At 38.9% G+C, this 14,590-nt stretch overlaps 2 protein-coding genes across 4 annotated transcripts; one reads left to right on the forward strand and one right to left on the reverse strand.

The window, feature by feature from the left end:
• The first annotated feature begins 1,514 nt into the window (after positions 1-1,514).
• Positions 1,515-11,187, forward strand: LOC124194653 (serine/threonine-protein kinase 17B-like). Its single transcript, XM_046588938.1, has 7 exons — positions 1,515-2,195; positions 7,838-8,050; positions 8,122-8,260; positions 8,326-8,452; positions 8,517-8,565; positions 8,702-8,881; positions 9,262-11,187. Exons 1-7 carry the CDS (start codon positions 2,002-2,004, stop codon positions 10,286-10,288), a joined length of 1,929 nt encoding a protein of 642 aa, XP_046444894.1. The 5' UTR covers positions 1,515-2,001; the 3' UTR covers positions 10,289-11,187.
• Positions 11,188-11,382: 195 nt separating this feature from the next.
• On the reverse strand, positions 11,383-14,210 carry LOC124194660 (ATP-binding cassette sub-family F member 2-like). 3 transcript variants are annotated; one of them, XM_046588951.1, is made up of 7 exons: positions 14,057-14,210; positions 13,613-13,757; positions 13,370-13,442; positions 12,647-13,301; positions 12,447-12,581; positions 12,121-12,387; positions 11,383-12,057 (listed from the first exon to the last, which is right to left on the reverse strand). In XM_046588951.1, the coding sequence occupies exons 2-7, from the start codon at positions 13,740-13,742 to the stop codon at positions 11,476-11,478; spliced, it is 1,842 nt and encodes a 613-aa protein (XP_046444907.1). In that variant the 5' UTR covers positions 13,743-13,757; positions 14,057-14,210; the 3' UTR covers positions 11,383-11,475. The 3 variants fall into 3 exon arrangements, with proteins under 3 accessions (XP_046444907.1, XP_046444922.1, XP_046444915.1); XM_046588966.1 differs by having other exon boundaries at positions 13,613-13,776; positions 14,057-14,153; XM_046588959.1 differs by having other exon boundaries at positions 14,053-14,145.
• Between the last annotated feature and the right edge of the window lie 380 nt (positions 14,211-14,590).

Below are 14,590 nucleotides of genomic sequence, written 5' to 3' on the forward strand. Positions count from 1 at the left end.
GTTTTGTAATCATCGAGTCATTTGATCACGTGATCTGTACAACAACCAGTTACCAACGAGATTTTTATTTCAGTAAGTTATCAAATTATCGGAGTTTGGTGTTTTGCGGTGCTGCCAAGTTGTGGTTTCTTCGTAAGATGACGTCTTTTTCAAACACAGCACTTTTTCCCCCTTAACCATATCAACAGATGCATATGCAGAATCCTAAATGAAACCTTAATAAAAAAAAATAACAAATGCGCGATTCTCTAAAGCCACTAAAATCTGTTGTCTTAATTTCGGTTAATCTAATGTTAGAGTATTTCAAATACTATTGGCGAGGGCTCAAATTAGTTTAAATAGGTTTAAAAAGTGTTTTCGCGCATTTAATAATTGTTTGAATAATTTTTGGCATCATATGCAATATGTTACAATAAAAGGAACGAGTTTGGGAATGAAACAATGAGTTACATTCAGCTAAAAATTTCCGGCAGCTATACTAACTCGACCGGACGACCCGTCTAATACAACATCAAATTTGGTCAAAAAACAAAAGAGAAAAACTACTTCGATCCGACTCTCCGAGTGAGAATATAGACGCACCCCCGGGGTGGTAAGAATTATAAAATGGCAACGCGGGTCACGCAGGAAGAATGAAAGATTGCCTTTGACGGTTTGAGGGTGGTGGCGGGTGATTGCATTTCGACAGAACACACAGAGGGTCGTACCGCTTTATGGTCTTGCAGCCTGATTTGACGTGGATGTAACATTAGCACTTTGAAAATAGTCATAGCATTCAGAGAGCTGTGCAGACGCTCGTCTAACGCCATATCGAGTCTCTCCATATATATATTTGCAGTTGTGTGGCGCAACCTTAAAAGCGACTTTTTGTAATTCTTCGAGGCCAAATGGGTGTTACTTAGAAACGACTTTTGCCCTTTGCAGTCGACTTGCAAGTACGTCAGTCGTCGGCGACTCGAGTTCCTTTTATGGGAAGAATACACTGCAATAGCCATACATAGACTTGGGGGCCATACAAATGCTGGCTGCTGGCTTGCTCACTTTTTCCTAAAACGAAGGAAATGGCAACACACCGACCATATTTGCAGATTCTTCCATCAGTTCCATGTTATTTTTTCTTTTCCCATTTTCTGATTTAATCTTTGAGTTTAGATTTTCTCAGTTCAAGAGCTTGGCGAATAATGTGCGAGTTGCAGAATGATCAACTGTTATTATTTTTTCATTTAAACATATTTGGAACTTTGAATTTTCTAGAGATAAAATATTTATTTTTACAATTTTTTGGTACGAATTCAAAAATCCTTGGATCTGAAATCAAGCCTATGCATAGCATCCATATATAGAAATTCAAAATATCGATATTCAAATCAAGTTGAAAATTGCGCTTCCATTCTCCCTTGATTCCAACAATACTCGTTGCTTCCCAGTCCACCGTGTATTACCGCCGTCAAAACGGCAAAAGCGGCATTTCAATACCTTATTTGGCGTAAGACTGGGGCTGTTAAGGGCGGAGCTTGAGACTGAGCCCGCTAGAGGAACGACGCTTGCACTGCTACCAACGGAGAGCAGACCACTCTCGAGTTGCAATCTGAACGGTTTTATTGAAAGTTTCGGTGATTTTTTTTTATCTGACAAATTCAGGCGATTCTGAATTTGAAATACAAACTCATGTGGATTTTTGCTTCGAAATTTGTGGCCTAAGAAACTGTTGTTTTTTTCCCGAATTCCATACGGATTACGAAGCATGGCCCACTTGATCTACAGCTCAACTTTCGGATCAATAAAAACTGTTTTTCACTAGATTGGTTGTTGAACATCAGTTTCATTACTGTGATCTAATGCTCCAAAGATTCTAAGTGCTTGAATTCCCAACCAAGAGTTATTTTCCAAGTGCGAGTAGAAGAAACAGTGAAAACAAGTGTTGGGAGCCACCAAGCCTGTTTGTGCCAGTTAATTTTTTCTCACTTGGAGAATTGAAAAGTAAAACACAATAAAAACAAAATGGTGGGTGGAAGTGAAGTCCAAAGTGGATCCGTTGAAGATATGGCATTGGAAGAACTGCAAGCATTAATACCATCTTTAACCATAAGCTCGATGCCTGGATTGTTGACATTATGTCCATCTAGAGCTGAAGTGTTGGTAGCGAAAGAGCCACTCCATCAACTGTACACAGTGGAAAGTCATCCTTTTGCCAGGTAAACCATGTTGGCTGTTTGTAAACTTTGTGTTTTATTTTGATGTGTGAGAAGTTGAGACAAATAATGCTGCTGGGGATCCCAGTGAATTTTTGCATTTTTTAAAACTAAAGTTAGTGTGACATGCGACCTAAAATCCCGTATACAGTTGCTCGTTAGAGTTTTGATGCTGCTAGCTTCAGCAACTTTCACGCTGGCTAGTTTATGCAACGTACGTATTTTGAAACACTTGACTGGGAAAGTTGCGTGAACGTTGGTGGAAAGTGGCAAAGTGAATGGATCTTTGACCAATGAGATAGTGTGTTGTTTACATATTGCACAACTGCGTCCATGATAAAAATCTCACCCGTCAGGTTTGTTCCGCTTGTTTAATGCGCAACGGTCGAAAACTCGTACGTTACCAAAAAAATAAAAACAATACAAATTATTGTTGACACAAGTGTTGAAATCAATCTTTTGAAAACCCACATCCTTTGGCGATCAGTATCAGATAACCTTTCGTTCGTAATCCTCCATTTTTATTCGCAGTTCACTTTCGTGATAAGAACATAAATTGGGAAGATGTCAGAGAAATAATTAGGTAGCCTTTTAAAATCATTTTTTCTTACACTCGTTAGTATTTCAGGAAGACATAATGAAGCAAGCTATTGACTTTTTGTTAAACGTTAACGTAACATTTTATGACTCTGTTTTATTCAAGAACTTTGCTCGAGAGTGAAATCGATATTTCAGCCTTTTCGTGGCCCTGGTATGTCGGCCACGTCTCGTGTTTGCTGTGTAAAATATTTTTTAACGTCGCCTTAAAAATGTCTGTAGAGCGTCTTGTGTAAATTTCGAATAGTTTCCTTTTTTTCAAGTCAATTTGTTTTTTATTTGAAGCTATGAAAGACGGATGATGTCAACCAGCGGTCAGTCTTATTTCGTCGTGTTGGCGAAAATACAAGATTGTACACGAACCAACTTTTTACGGAGACATTTTTCTTTCTTAGTAGGCTAGGGGTGAATGGGAAAGTGTATTGGCTCATATGGTTAGTCGTCATAGAAGCAACTTTCTGTTACACTAGCTGCACTTAATTGTGGGAAGATAGCTTTTTTTTTACTCAACACCTTGTGCTTGCTTAAGAAATCAGTATTGTTATGAATAGAGTTTCATTAGATATTGTATTTCTTGGTCTGGTGAATTTTTATCAAATACGTTGAGCATGGGAAATTTGTTGTCTAGACTCCAGTATTGAACAGGGAATCTGTTATTTATATCTTGAGAATTAAGAAATAATGTTATAGATTTTGGCTGGTGTTTTTAAAAATAGAAAGTGGAATAGATTTCTGAAATTGCTGTGGAGCTTGACCGAAAATTATGATTCTCTTCTTATTATAACTGGAGAAACATGATTGAGTTGCCGTCTATACGCAGCTGTAAGGGTGTGACTAGAGATTCAGGAAAACTTTTATTTGGGTCAGACATCTTACAACAGCCCAAAGCTTCATATCTCGTTTGAGTCGTAATGCAACTCCTCTTCCAGTTTCTTGTCTGCAATTTCTTAAACAAAATGAAATCGATAAATGCATTGGAATGCAAGGGTGACTAACTAAAATTTTATTTCTAGTCCTTCCGTCATAGTTTTTCTAGTTGTTCAATTCGTTATGTTGTGGAACTGCCAACTCATCATGAATGTCTAGCAATTAGATTTATGTGGTGTTGATTTAAATGTAGATTTGTCCACGTAACATTTTAGTTTGAATCATCATTCCTTGAGTTGTTTTTTGTCTTTTTTTGGCTAGAGAAATGTTGAGAATGGGAATAAGAGTGGCTCGACCAAGTCAAACGTGTATCATCTGCGCATTTGAACGTTTTCAGTTTCCTAATATAGTCAAGTCTCGAGTGTATCTCGATTCCCCTCTACCTTTCCGTCTTCATTGCTGTGTCTAGTTTGGCCATGTAGTCTTGGCCAAGTGGAAAACACAGTGGACATTCCAATGTCCCTTTGGCGACACGATGAGCAGGATCTACCGATTTGGTAACCCGTCACCGATTCCCCATCGAAAAAACAAAGCTAGCGAGCCTTAATGCGTGAAGTGGAGCGGCACATCTGTGCACGCCGATTCCGTCCTTGCTGACAGCTGATTGGCTATTGTGGCACTTCGGTCGGTCAGTGAGACCCCCCCCCCCTCCCCACTTCTTTTTCCTCTCTTCACTCTTCTGTCTTTCTCTTTATATTCTCCTTCGTTCTTTCGTTATCAGGTTTCTTTGTTAAACTAGGCAACATTTGGTTTGTCATCGTCCAAGCCAACTCAACCTTGTCCAAGGACGTTTGACGATTCTTTGCAGTTGAAATTGTCTGCAGCTGATATGGTCACGTGTACTTTCTTTATTCGTTTATCAAATTTCCTTCTTACGCTCGTTTTTCTCAACATGGAAAAACCATAATTTCGGTGATTCGTTCTATGCCAAACCGGCTCAAAATAGTCACAATTTTAACACTAGTTTGTTAAATTGTAATCTTCTTCATTAGCTTTTCTGATCTGACTAGGATTTCATTTTTAACGGTGGATTACGTAATGTTGCCACATTATTTGTGTGAACTTTGTTTGCCTATAAATGATATGAGAGACGGGACGATAAAATGCTTCAAGTTTTCCCATGCTTAGACTATACAGCATTTGTTGGAATCTTTACAAGTTTTCACCCATGATTTTAACCTGTCTTCGTTTGCCAGACAGCCATTTCGTTTTATATGAAAGGAGAGATATCCGGTTTCTTGATGTCTCCCCCTCCCCCCGTTTTTGACATTTTGTTGTTCGTTGTTCAATTCCTCCAGGGCAGTGGGTGCGCCGCTTTTGCTCCAACGGTCGCCCAAAATGCAGACGGAGTAACATTCCTTTTTTTCTTTTTGGAACCCTCTCGAGTGCCCCCAGATAGTGTGTTGTACTGGAAGAATCTTGATCGATTCGCCAGTCGTTGATCTGGCAACAGGAAGCGACTATTGACCAAAATGGAAGTCGAAGTCTTCCAAAATTGTCTAGTTTTCAAATCAATTAAGGAGCGGTTAGTCACTGGTCAGAGAGAGTTAACTATGGTCTTCTTGGCCTTTTAGAATGGCTTGAGCAATGCAAGTTGATGCCTTCTTTGACCAGTTCCAAACACCGGTATTGGAAAAAGAAGTTCAGAGTTCCCTTCATACAGTAGTTGTTGTTGTAGGCCAGAGTTTATTTGTAAATACAAAAGTTAATTTCAGAACAGCAAAAATATAGATATGATCAAATAATATAGCCGACACTCTCTGCTTAATTGCCATCTAGCACCTTGATCATAGTCTATTGCGCTTAATCTTTTTTTTTTTTTTTTGCTAGCAGGTAAATTATACTAACTGAACTTTATTAGCCTTGACATTCGGGGTTTGTTATCTATGATTTGAGTGTTTTGCAGGATCTGCTCTCCCCTGTTCATCCAAACATCACACCTGCAATGTCGCTCTATTTGTCTTTGATATAGTTGCTTTCAAATTATAGTGTGAAGTTTCATTTCTAACCGACAAACAACTCGTCGCTATCTGGGCTTCTTAATTAAAGCTTGAGAAACTTAGCGAACATGAAAATCCCAGTGAATTGATTGTAACTGTTTGCTTTAAAGGAAATGAGAGACTCGTGTAAAGGTTGCTAACGAACAATCTTGCCTAGTCTAGATACGTCATTACTGATAATGCAGTCTGTTCTCCTTTGAACCGCTTTCGACGGATCTTGGTTTACCATTTATTACAAATCTGACGTGTGTTATCAAATACGTACATGGCACCACAACCACACTCTTTTGTTAATGTAACTTATGTGAGCAATGCATACGTTGTCCTTCTGCAATTGCTCAATCCTTAAATGTACTGTTTTGTACGAGTGGTTTTCATTATCGCCCAACCTATATTTGATTTCATATACGTACAATACCCACCCAAAATCTTGGCTCATCACCTGACAATTTTAGGGGATTTTAACTTTACCGGCAAGAGCCTTACGCCTGTTGTTTGATGGTATTCGTAGCTATTAATGGGAATCGAATGTGTAATGTTAATTAATTGATCCAAGAAATCTTGCCAATGCCAATCAACGCAATGAAAACGTGAGTCATGCAAAGCCGACTTGCAGTAGTTATTGTTGTCTGCGCTGCCGAGACGTTGGTTCTTCTTGTTTTGTGTTTTGTTTGTTAGTTTTTGGGTTTCTTGTTTTTTCATTTTCCTTTCCTATTTCGTTTCATGGCTCGAGTCCTTTTTTGGCCATTGGCGCGTGTATTTAGAGTAGTCGACCTTGTTCGCCCTTAAATGGTTGACACCATATGTGGCAGCAGCAGCAGCAGCAGCCCTGATGTTTGTCTTATTAACATTCAGTGAGTGTGCGCGGACTTCACGCAGTCGTCATCCGCCTTGGGAACAGGGGCGCCAAAGAGTTGGAAGTTTTTTTTTTCTTTTTTCGCTTCCAAATTTTCTGGTTTTGGTTATGCGAAGGTTGCTTCATGCGTTTTTCCTACTGAGGATTTTTTCCCCTTTCGCCGTACCTTGAAAAAAAAAAAAATAACGACACAATGTCCAACTGTCTAGTCTTTCGGTCATGTTAAATCTAATACAGCTTGTACTTAAAAGGCACAAGCTACGAAAAAAAACCCAAAAAACATCCGTAATTTGTTTTTTTTTTTTTTGTTTGGTCGGTCTTGTGAAGCCGATTAGAAATGTCAGATCAGTTTATCCACCCTTGCGTTTGCGAGTCACGAAAAAAGATACGTTCTCTGTAACTGACCAGATTGGTGAGACTTTGGTCTCCCTTTTCTTTCTCGGTTCCCTTCCTGTCAGGATGGTTTTGCAAGTTTTGTTTTTCTTTACATAAATCTGTATGCATCATACTTCTTGCATCCCCCAATAATCGAACTAAAAATGGTATAATCAAGGTTACATTTTGAAAACATGCAAGGAAAGATGTCCCTGAAGGGTTATGGGCAATACAATTGCTGTATCCATTATCAGAGGTAGCAGACGTAAGGCGTCATAACACTGCGTAGACAGATTACGTGTTTAGGTTAGTTTTATCATCTCTCAAGTTTTCTATACAACGTTTCCATTCGTCCTTAATAAATTTTAAGTCGGAGATAGCGAGGGACCTTGATTTCTTTTCGTAAAATTTAAATTAGGATTCTAATCTCTCGCAAAAGTATACTTATTTTACGGCTTTCCTTCTGTGAGACAAACAAGTGCAAAAAAATGTTGAGCGAAAAAGAAAAAAAGGCATCTCGGCTAAAATCTTGGATTCTCGTTGTTAGCCTTGTAAGTCGTTATCAGCTATCAAGCGTGCAAGAAATGCTAACTTAGCTTGAATAACAAGCCCCATGTTCTTTTCTGTCGTGATTTTAAAAAAAGTTAGAATTCCGGTATGAAAATACCTGTACTATTTCGATGTTTGTTTGTTTTTGGACGGAAATTTTTTTGTAATCTTTATTCAAGTTCTGTTGAATTTGAGGAATTTAATTTTTTTTTAAATTATTTCCTTAATAAATGATTGAATTCCATTTCGATTCCCATGTTCAATTAATTAAAATTTGCTTTGTTAATTTGAATTTTGATTTTTATAATAACTTTTTGTTTCTTTTTATTTTAATGATTTAGGGGTAAATTTGCTGCTGTTAAACGATGTCGGAATACCATAACGGGTGAAGAGTTTGCTGCCAAAGTCATTCGAAAAAGACGTCGAGGTGGCGGACCTACACCTGAATCGTTGCACGAAGCAGCAACTTTGGACTTGTGCCGTTCATGTCCACACATTGTTCGGCTGGAACAAGTGTACGATACACCCGGAGAAACTATTCTCATTTTACAATTGTAAGTCAATGAGGAGCTTTAAGTTACGAAAGTAGTAGCCTAATACATGTTTTTATTACATCCGGTTACAGAGCCAAAGGGGGAGAACTGCAAAGCGTGCTCGATCGCGATGAAATTCCGGAAGAAGAGGATGTTGTTCGATTCCTACGCCAAGTTTTGGGCGGTTTGTCCTTCTTACATCAATTTGATATAGCACATTTGGATTTAAAGGTATCATGAAGCTATCTCCAATCATCTTTTACGTGCATAACTGAATGCTAAACATTTCTCTGTAGCCTCAGAATTTGCTACTCACGGGGCCATTCCCTGATTGTGATATAAAACTGTGCGACTTTGGTATCGCCAGACATATTGCTCGTGGAGCAGATGTTCGTGAGATTTTAGGAACTCCCGATTATGTTGGTCAGTACAATATTGTCTATGTTTCATTTGTTGGGTTTTGTGCTAATAGTTAAATTTTCTACAGCACCTGAAATATTGAACTACGAACCTATCAGTCTAGCAACAGACATGTGGTAAGCCAATTAATAAAATAAATCTAAGTATGGTTGGAGATTTTGATTTTGAATGAAAGATGTTAAATTATATTTTAAATTAGATATTTTCAACAGTATCCTATAATATCTGTTAAACCATTTCAAAATCCTACAGGTCCGTTGGTGTTCTGGCGTATGTATTGCTTACTGGTTGTACACCTTTTGGAGGAGAAACCAAGCAAGAAACTTTCTGTAATATCACCCGCTGCCAATTGGAATTTCCCAATGATCTGTTCCAGAATGTTTCTGCAACTGCTATTCAATTCATTTCCAGCCTTCTCACTCAGGACCCTAGGTAAATTATTACATTTTGAACATGAAACATAATTCGATGAGCAAAACCTCATGACTAAGCAAAATTGGTTATCCTAGCCAAATTTAGAGTCATTTTTATTTCTTTTAGCTAATCATTCTCATTAAAGTCTAAGTGAACAACCTAGAAAACATAGTTTTAATGGGAGAATGTCAACATTTAAAATCGATCCATAAGAGAAAAGTAGTAGGCTAGACATCTTTTAATAAAGAAAACTTTAAATAAGAAAACACTGGAAAGTGGCCATGAATCAAGATCTACCTTTAAAATGTTTGATCTTAGAGACAGATTTTTGTTGTGGACATGTATAGTTAGCTTAATAGTGTATGCGATTTATTAACATCAATTTTTTCTTCTTTTAGTTCTCGCCTGACTGCCCAACGATGCCTCGATCATCCCTGGTTACGTGTCGGCTCGTCCATCGATAAAATTCCGTCGTTTCTTCAAAATTGCGAAGACTCTTCCACGCTTTCCTGCAACAGCACTATCGTCCCTGATGATGAGGATCTTGGAGACGATCAAACGGACGTGGGCAGTGTGTTCCAGGATACGCTGGACGAAACGGTTGTCGATTGTCCAACGGCCCCCGTCACCGGAGTTGATTCTTCTGCTAACTTAGTGCCTTTGTCATCGGCCTCTCCAAAGCTAGTCGTTCTTCCCGCACGGACAGATGCCAACAAACCGAAACTTTGCGCAGTGTCTGAGGACTCTACTTTTACTAGTTACACCGTTAGTCGACGAGGGAATTCGCTGCCATATCGCTTTCGAGCCCCAGCCAACCGAAGAGAAACCTCTTGCGATCGAACTAGCGACTTAGGTTACGGGAGCGACGGAGTCAGCGAAATCTCTTCGGCTGATTCGTCGAGCGACCGATCTAGCATTATATCTCTGGATGACACTCCATCAGAATGGACCCAACCCGCCATGCGCCGGTATTCGGATACATCTCTGGCGGCTGAACGCTTGTGGCGTCGGACATGGGAGCGTTTCCTTCCCGCTACCGCCGGCACATGTGTCGGCCTTCCTAACCATCTCTTTCGTCAAGACTGCGAACGTGACCAAGCTACAAACGGTCCAGAGTCCAGCCGACCGTGGGAGAGAGTCTGCGTTGGGAGTCGCGCACGGGCTTTGGAGCGTTTTAATACCTCGCCTCCGAGTACTGCGCCCGAGCTCTCCAAATCCTCACACACACTGTCTTTATCGCTGCCGATCCGGCCAGCGGTGAAGGTACCCGAAGTTCGGACCCGGTTGCTCAAAGGCCCAGTCTCAACTGCAAAATCGTCGCCTATGCTGATCAAGTCCCCTCTTGTTCATTTAGACAAAGCCGAGACTGTGAGATCTCGCGTAGTCAAGTTTCAGTCGGTTTCCAGCAGCATATCTACGTCGTAGAATGGTAGTTTGACTGCTCCACGTGGTACTCCAATCTTTTTTTTCTTTTGCCCTATCCCCCACCCCCCTTTGGTGTACTTTGTCTTTTTCGTCATAGCTAAGTCGGCTAGACTTCAAAGCTAGCTTGAAACAGGACTTTAGCGAAGTTGTGACCTATTCCAGAACTATCCGCCCTTTTCCTTATTTAAATTTACATTTTTATCATTATTGCCTAGATAATCCCCCCCCCTCTTCCCCCCACTGAAAAATGTTAAGCTAGTCACTCTGGCACTAGAAGCATTCACGCATTTTCGCACATGTCTGTTGTTATTTGAACAGAACGCTTCTCCATTCCTGATTTGTATTATTTTCCTCCCGTTCAGGCCACCATACAAATTTCCTAATATAATCACTCCATACAATGCCTGTTAACAAATTCAATTCGTTTCCCATTCCAAAGCAAAATGAAATCCACCGTAAATCTGGATTACTTTCGACGTGGCTATGATGGCTGGCAAAATTTGTTGATTTCCTCAGAATCCCTTTTGTTTGTACAAGAGCCTAAGTCGTTCACTGTTGTTCTGACTTGTAGACCATACAAAAAAAACACCAGCAAAATCATCCTTGCAAAGGGTTTAGATCTAAATTACTCTTCTGTCTGAAGTGTAAATATTTCACACATCAATTTTGGCTATATGCAGTCCTCTCTGTAGCAAATGAAGTTTAATTACTTCAAATTTTGCAATATCCCCTCCCTTCGGACGCATAATGTTTTCTTGAATCCCAAACCTGAACCTAATATTCAAAGGAAGGGCATACCAAGTGAACAATATAAAATTGGAAAGAGGCAATGACAGCGTGTTAACCTATTAATAGTTGATACGGAAATCTCTGCAATACATACAGTCCTTTTCGGATAATGACATCGTTTTTGTTCATTAAACAATCAATTCCATAATCCATGAATTTACAATTTAGGCTGAACGACGTTTTAATGCGAAAAGAATCACTTTGATTATGGAATGACGATTGGTGTAGAGTTGTAATTTCTAATTTAAATGATTAAAAAAAAACGTCGTTATTAAGTCAAAAAGAAGAATCCAGAAAAATCGTAGTTAGTCCAATATGCCAATAAACGCTTTAAACGTTAAAATTGGACTTGAGTTTATTCAACCAATTGTCGAAAACAAATTTCGATGAAATTACATTTATTTTCCTAGTTTAGCGTTTGCCGCATTAGCATTCAAAACTTTACGCCTAAGATGTTCCTTGTACGACAAAATGTCACTTTTCCATTTAGTAACAGTTCCATGTTCGCAAATCCAAATTTCTTTAGCGACTTGGTTAATCAGTCGGAAGTCGTGAGAAACGAGAACAAGTCCACCTTCGAAATCCTTAACTGCATCAGCTAGCGCATCGATGGTTTCCATGTCCAAATGATTGGTAGGTTCGTCAAGAAGTAGCAGATGGGGAACTTGCCAGGCCAGCCAAGCAAACACTACTCGGCAACGTTGTCCATCACTGAGTTGGCGAATAGGGCAAACTTGCTGCTTTCCGGTCAGACCATACCGACCGACAATTCTTCTCATTTCTTCTTTCTCCTTCACTTCAGGAAAACATTTCATCATGTACTCCAAAGGAGATAAATCCAAATCCAACATTTCGTGGAGATGCTGATGATAGCGTGCAATTTTAAGATGGCTATTGGTCCGGACCATTCCTTCAGTAGGCACCAAATCTCCAAAAATAATCTTTAGAAGAGTAGACTTTCCCGCACCATTCGGGCCAACCTTTAGAATATATAACGTTTAACGTACTGTTCAAAAACTTGAAAATGAAAGAATCTAGGTTACCAGTGCGAGACGAGTGTCAAGATCAATTCCGAACTCTAAATTACGGTAAATCCAAGGTGTGGTATCACTGTAGCGAAAACTAACATTTTGTACCATGATAACTGGAGGTGGAATCGGGCCGCAAGATGGGAAATGAAACGATACAGTTTTGTCATCAACCACCTTTTCAGTTAACCCACCAGCTACCATTTTAGCCAAGGTTTTTTCCTTGCTTTGAGCTTGACGGGCAAGCTTAGCACTACCATGACCAAAACGAGCAATGTAGTCCTGTGAATGAGACAAATTAATAAGAGGCGAGCACTAAAACTTTTAAAAAAAGTCCTTACTTTCATATGAGCCATCTGGTCTTGTTCCCATTTATATTGCTTCATCTGATTTTCTTGAAGTTCAGACCTTGTTCTGACAAAAGTGTCGTAGTTTCCTGAGTAGTTCTTTAATTTATTTTGAGTCAAATGAATTATCTGTAAAAAAAATTAAATTAATGAAATTTAAATTATGAATTCTATTTTAGAAAAATAATAGTTACATTCGTGCAGACGCCGTTCATGAAATCTTGTGAATGAGAAACTATTACTAAAATATGCTTATAGTTTTTTAACTCTTCTTCAAGCCACACGCAAGCATCCAAGTCCAAATGATTTGTAGGTTCGTCTAAAAGAAGCAAATGTGGCTTAACGTACAATGTACGAGCCAACGCAATTCGCATTCGCCATCCACCGGAGAAATCCTTCGATTTTTTCTGCTGCATTTCTTTAGTGAAGCCCAACCCATTCAAGATACAGGCGGCTCTAGTCTCGGCCGTGTCAGAACTCATTTCGTCTAGACGTTCGTAAATATCCATCAATTGATCTTGAGAAGCATCATCTCCGCAATTAGCTAATTGTTCCGCAAGGTGTTCCAATTTTGTTCGCTCTTCGTCAACTTCCACTACACACTGAAGTGCCGTTTTATCCGAAGCCGGTATTTCACGAGTTAAGTGGTAAATATCTATGTGATCCGGAATTGGAACTTCTCGATTCCCTAATGTTGCTAAAAGTGCCGATTTGCCACTACCATTTAAACCTATAAGACCGTAACGACGCCCACAATTCAATTCTAATGTTGTATCTTGCAACAACTCAAATCCGTAGAAAGTTATTGATAAATTATCTATCTTAATGTCCCGGCTTTTAGGATGAACCCTAAAAATTCAAACAAAGAATTAATAATCACTTATTTTCTCGCATACAGTAATATAAATTTGTAATACCCCAAAACTCCAGTAACTGCTCTTGCTTCAGCAGCAATTCTGGCATCTTCTTCTAATTTTTTACACAGGGTTTCTGTTGGAAAAAGAAAAAAAAAATTAAATTGAGCAATATTGCACAATGATTTTGACAAGTCTTTGAATCTGAACATTTACGATTGAGTGAAAATGGTTGGTGTAACAGGTAACAGTTTACAATGTAGGGAATTTGCTTTATGACAATTTTGGTACACCTGAGTATATTACCTTCAACAGTGAGTTCATTGCTACCACCCTTGGAATTTTTGGACGTGGATGCACTGGTTCCATTTGAAGCATTGGGTTTTCCTCCATCTTTTCTCTTGGCATCTCTCTTTTTTTTAGAATCAGAAGGCATTTTAGTGGAATAAACCTAATGGAATTTCAATGAACTGTCATTAACTGAATGTTGTCTGCAAGTTACAAGTATTCTAAAAACTTGATTTTGATAATGTAATACAAGAACACTATCTAATAAATTGATTTGTTTAACGAATACATATAAAGTAGGCCGCGGTAACTACAGCACAAGTATGACAAATTAAGCAATTCTTTCATGGCATGAAAAGGACAAAAGGTAACCAAAATGAAATGGAGATTGCTATTCACAGATTCTAGATTAATTGATGAATGATTTGAAATAGGTTTTGAAATAAACTTTTAATTACTAACTTCGACGAATGGAGAACAAATCTTCACTGCACTGACCACGTGTAGAATTCGACGAGAGCTCAACGGGACTCTGGAATTGATGACCGGCAAATTTTTCTTTGTAAGAAATACAACCGACGGTAAATTAGAACTGCCCGTCGGCCTTTACTGAAATTTTGCGAAGGGTTTGTTCTGCCATCTAAGGACAGGTATTTCAACTTCTAATTCTACATTCTAGCGTCGTTGGCATTCTGCTCGCAATTAATTTTATATGAACGTTATAATAGTTTGGCAATTACTTTAGAGTATTTCCTATTTCCCCGCGTTTCAAAAATATTGAGAGAGCGAGCGAATTGAGTTAGAGCAGACAGCAGACTCCGTTTCATTTCTGGGTCTGAATTCTGAAAACCAGTTCGAGCTAGGCAAACTAATCAAGATATTTAGCCTAAATATACATTTCTTTAAAAAAAAAACTTTTCATTAAGTGCATTAGTGGATCGTGGTATCCTTATCGGGAAATCGTCAACAAAAGCAGTTTTTTTCTGTAGTGAAATC

The sequence above is a fragment of the Daphnia pulex genome, chromosome 1 (assembly GCF_021134715.1).
Source record: "Daphnia pulex isolate KAP4 chromosome 1, ASM2113471v1".
NCBI classification, from domain to species: domain Eukaryota; kingdom Metazoa; phylum Arthropoda; class Branchiopoda; order Diplostraca; family Daphniidae; genus Daphnia; species Daphnia pulex.

Excerpts from the sequence above, each read along its gene's own strand:
- LOC124194653 (XM_046588938.1), top strand. The coding sequence starts at position 2,002 with ATGGTGGGTGGAAGTGAAGTCCAAAGTGGATCCGTTGAAGATATGGCA. Across the intron at positions 8,261-8,325 it reads TAGCACATTTGGATTTAAAG|CCTCAGAATTTGCTACTCAC; the intron begins GTATCATGAAGC and ends ATTTCTCTGTAG. Across the intron at positions 8,882-9,261 it reads CTTCTCACTCAGGACCCTAG|TTCTCGCCTGACTGCCCAAC; the intron begins GTAAATTATTAC and ends TTCTTCTTTTAG.
- LOC124194660 (XM_046588951.1), bottom strand. The coding sequence starts at position 13,742 with ATGCCTTCTGATTCTAAAAAAAAGAGAGATGCCAAGAGAAAAGATGGA. Across the intron at positions 13,443-13,612 it reads CAATGAACTCACTGTTGAAG|AAACCCTGTGTAAAAAATTA; the intron begins GTAATATACTCA and ends TTTTTCCAACAG. Across the intron at positions 12,582-12,646 it reads TGAACGGCGTCTGCACGAAT|ATAATTCATTTGACTCAAAA; the intron begins GTAACTATTATT and ends TTTTTTTTACAG.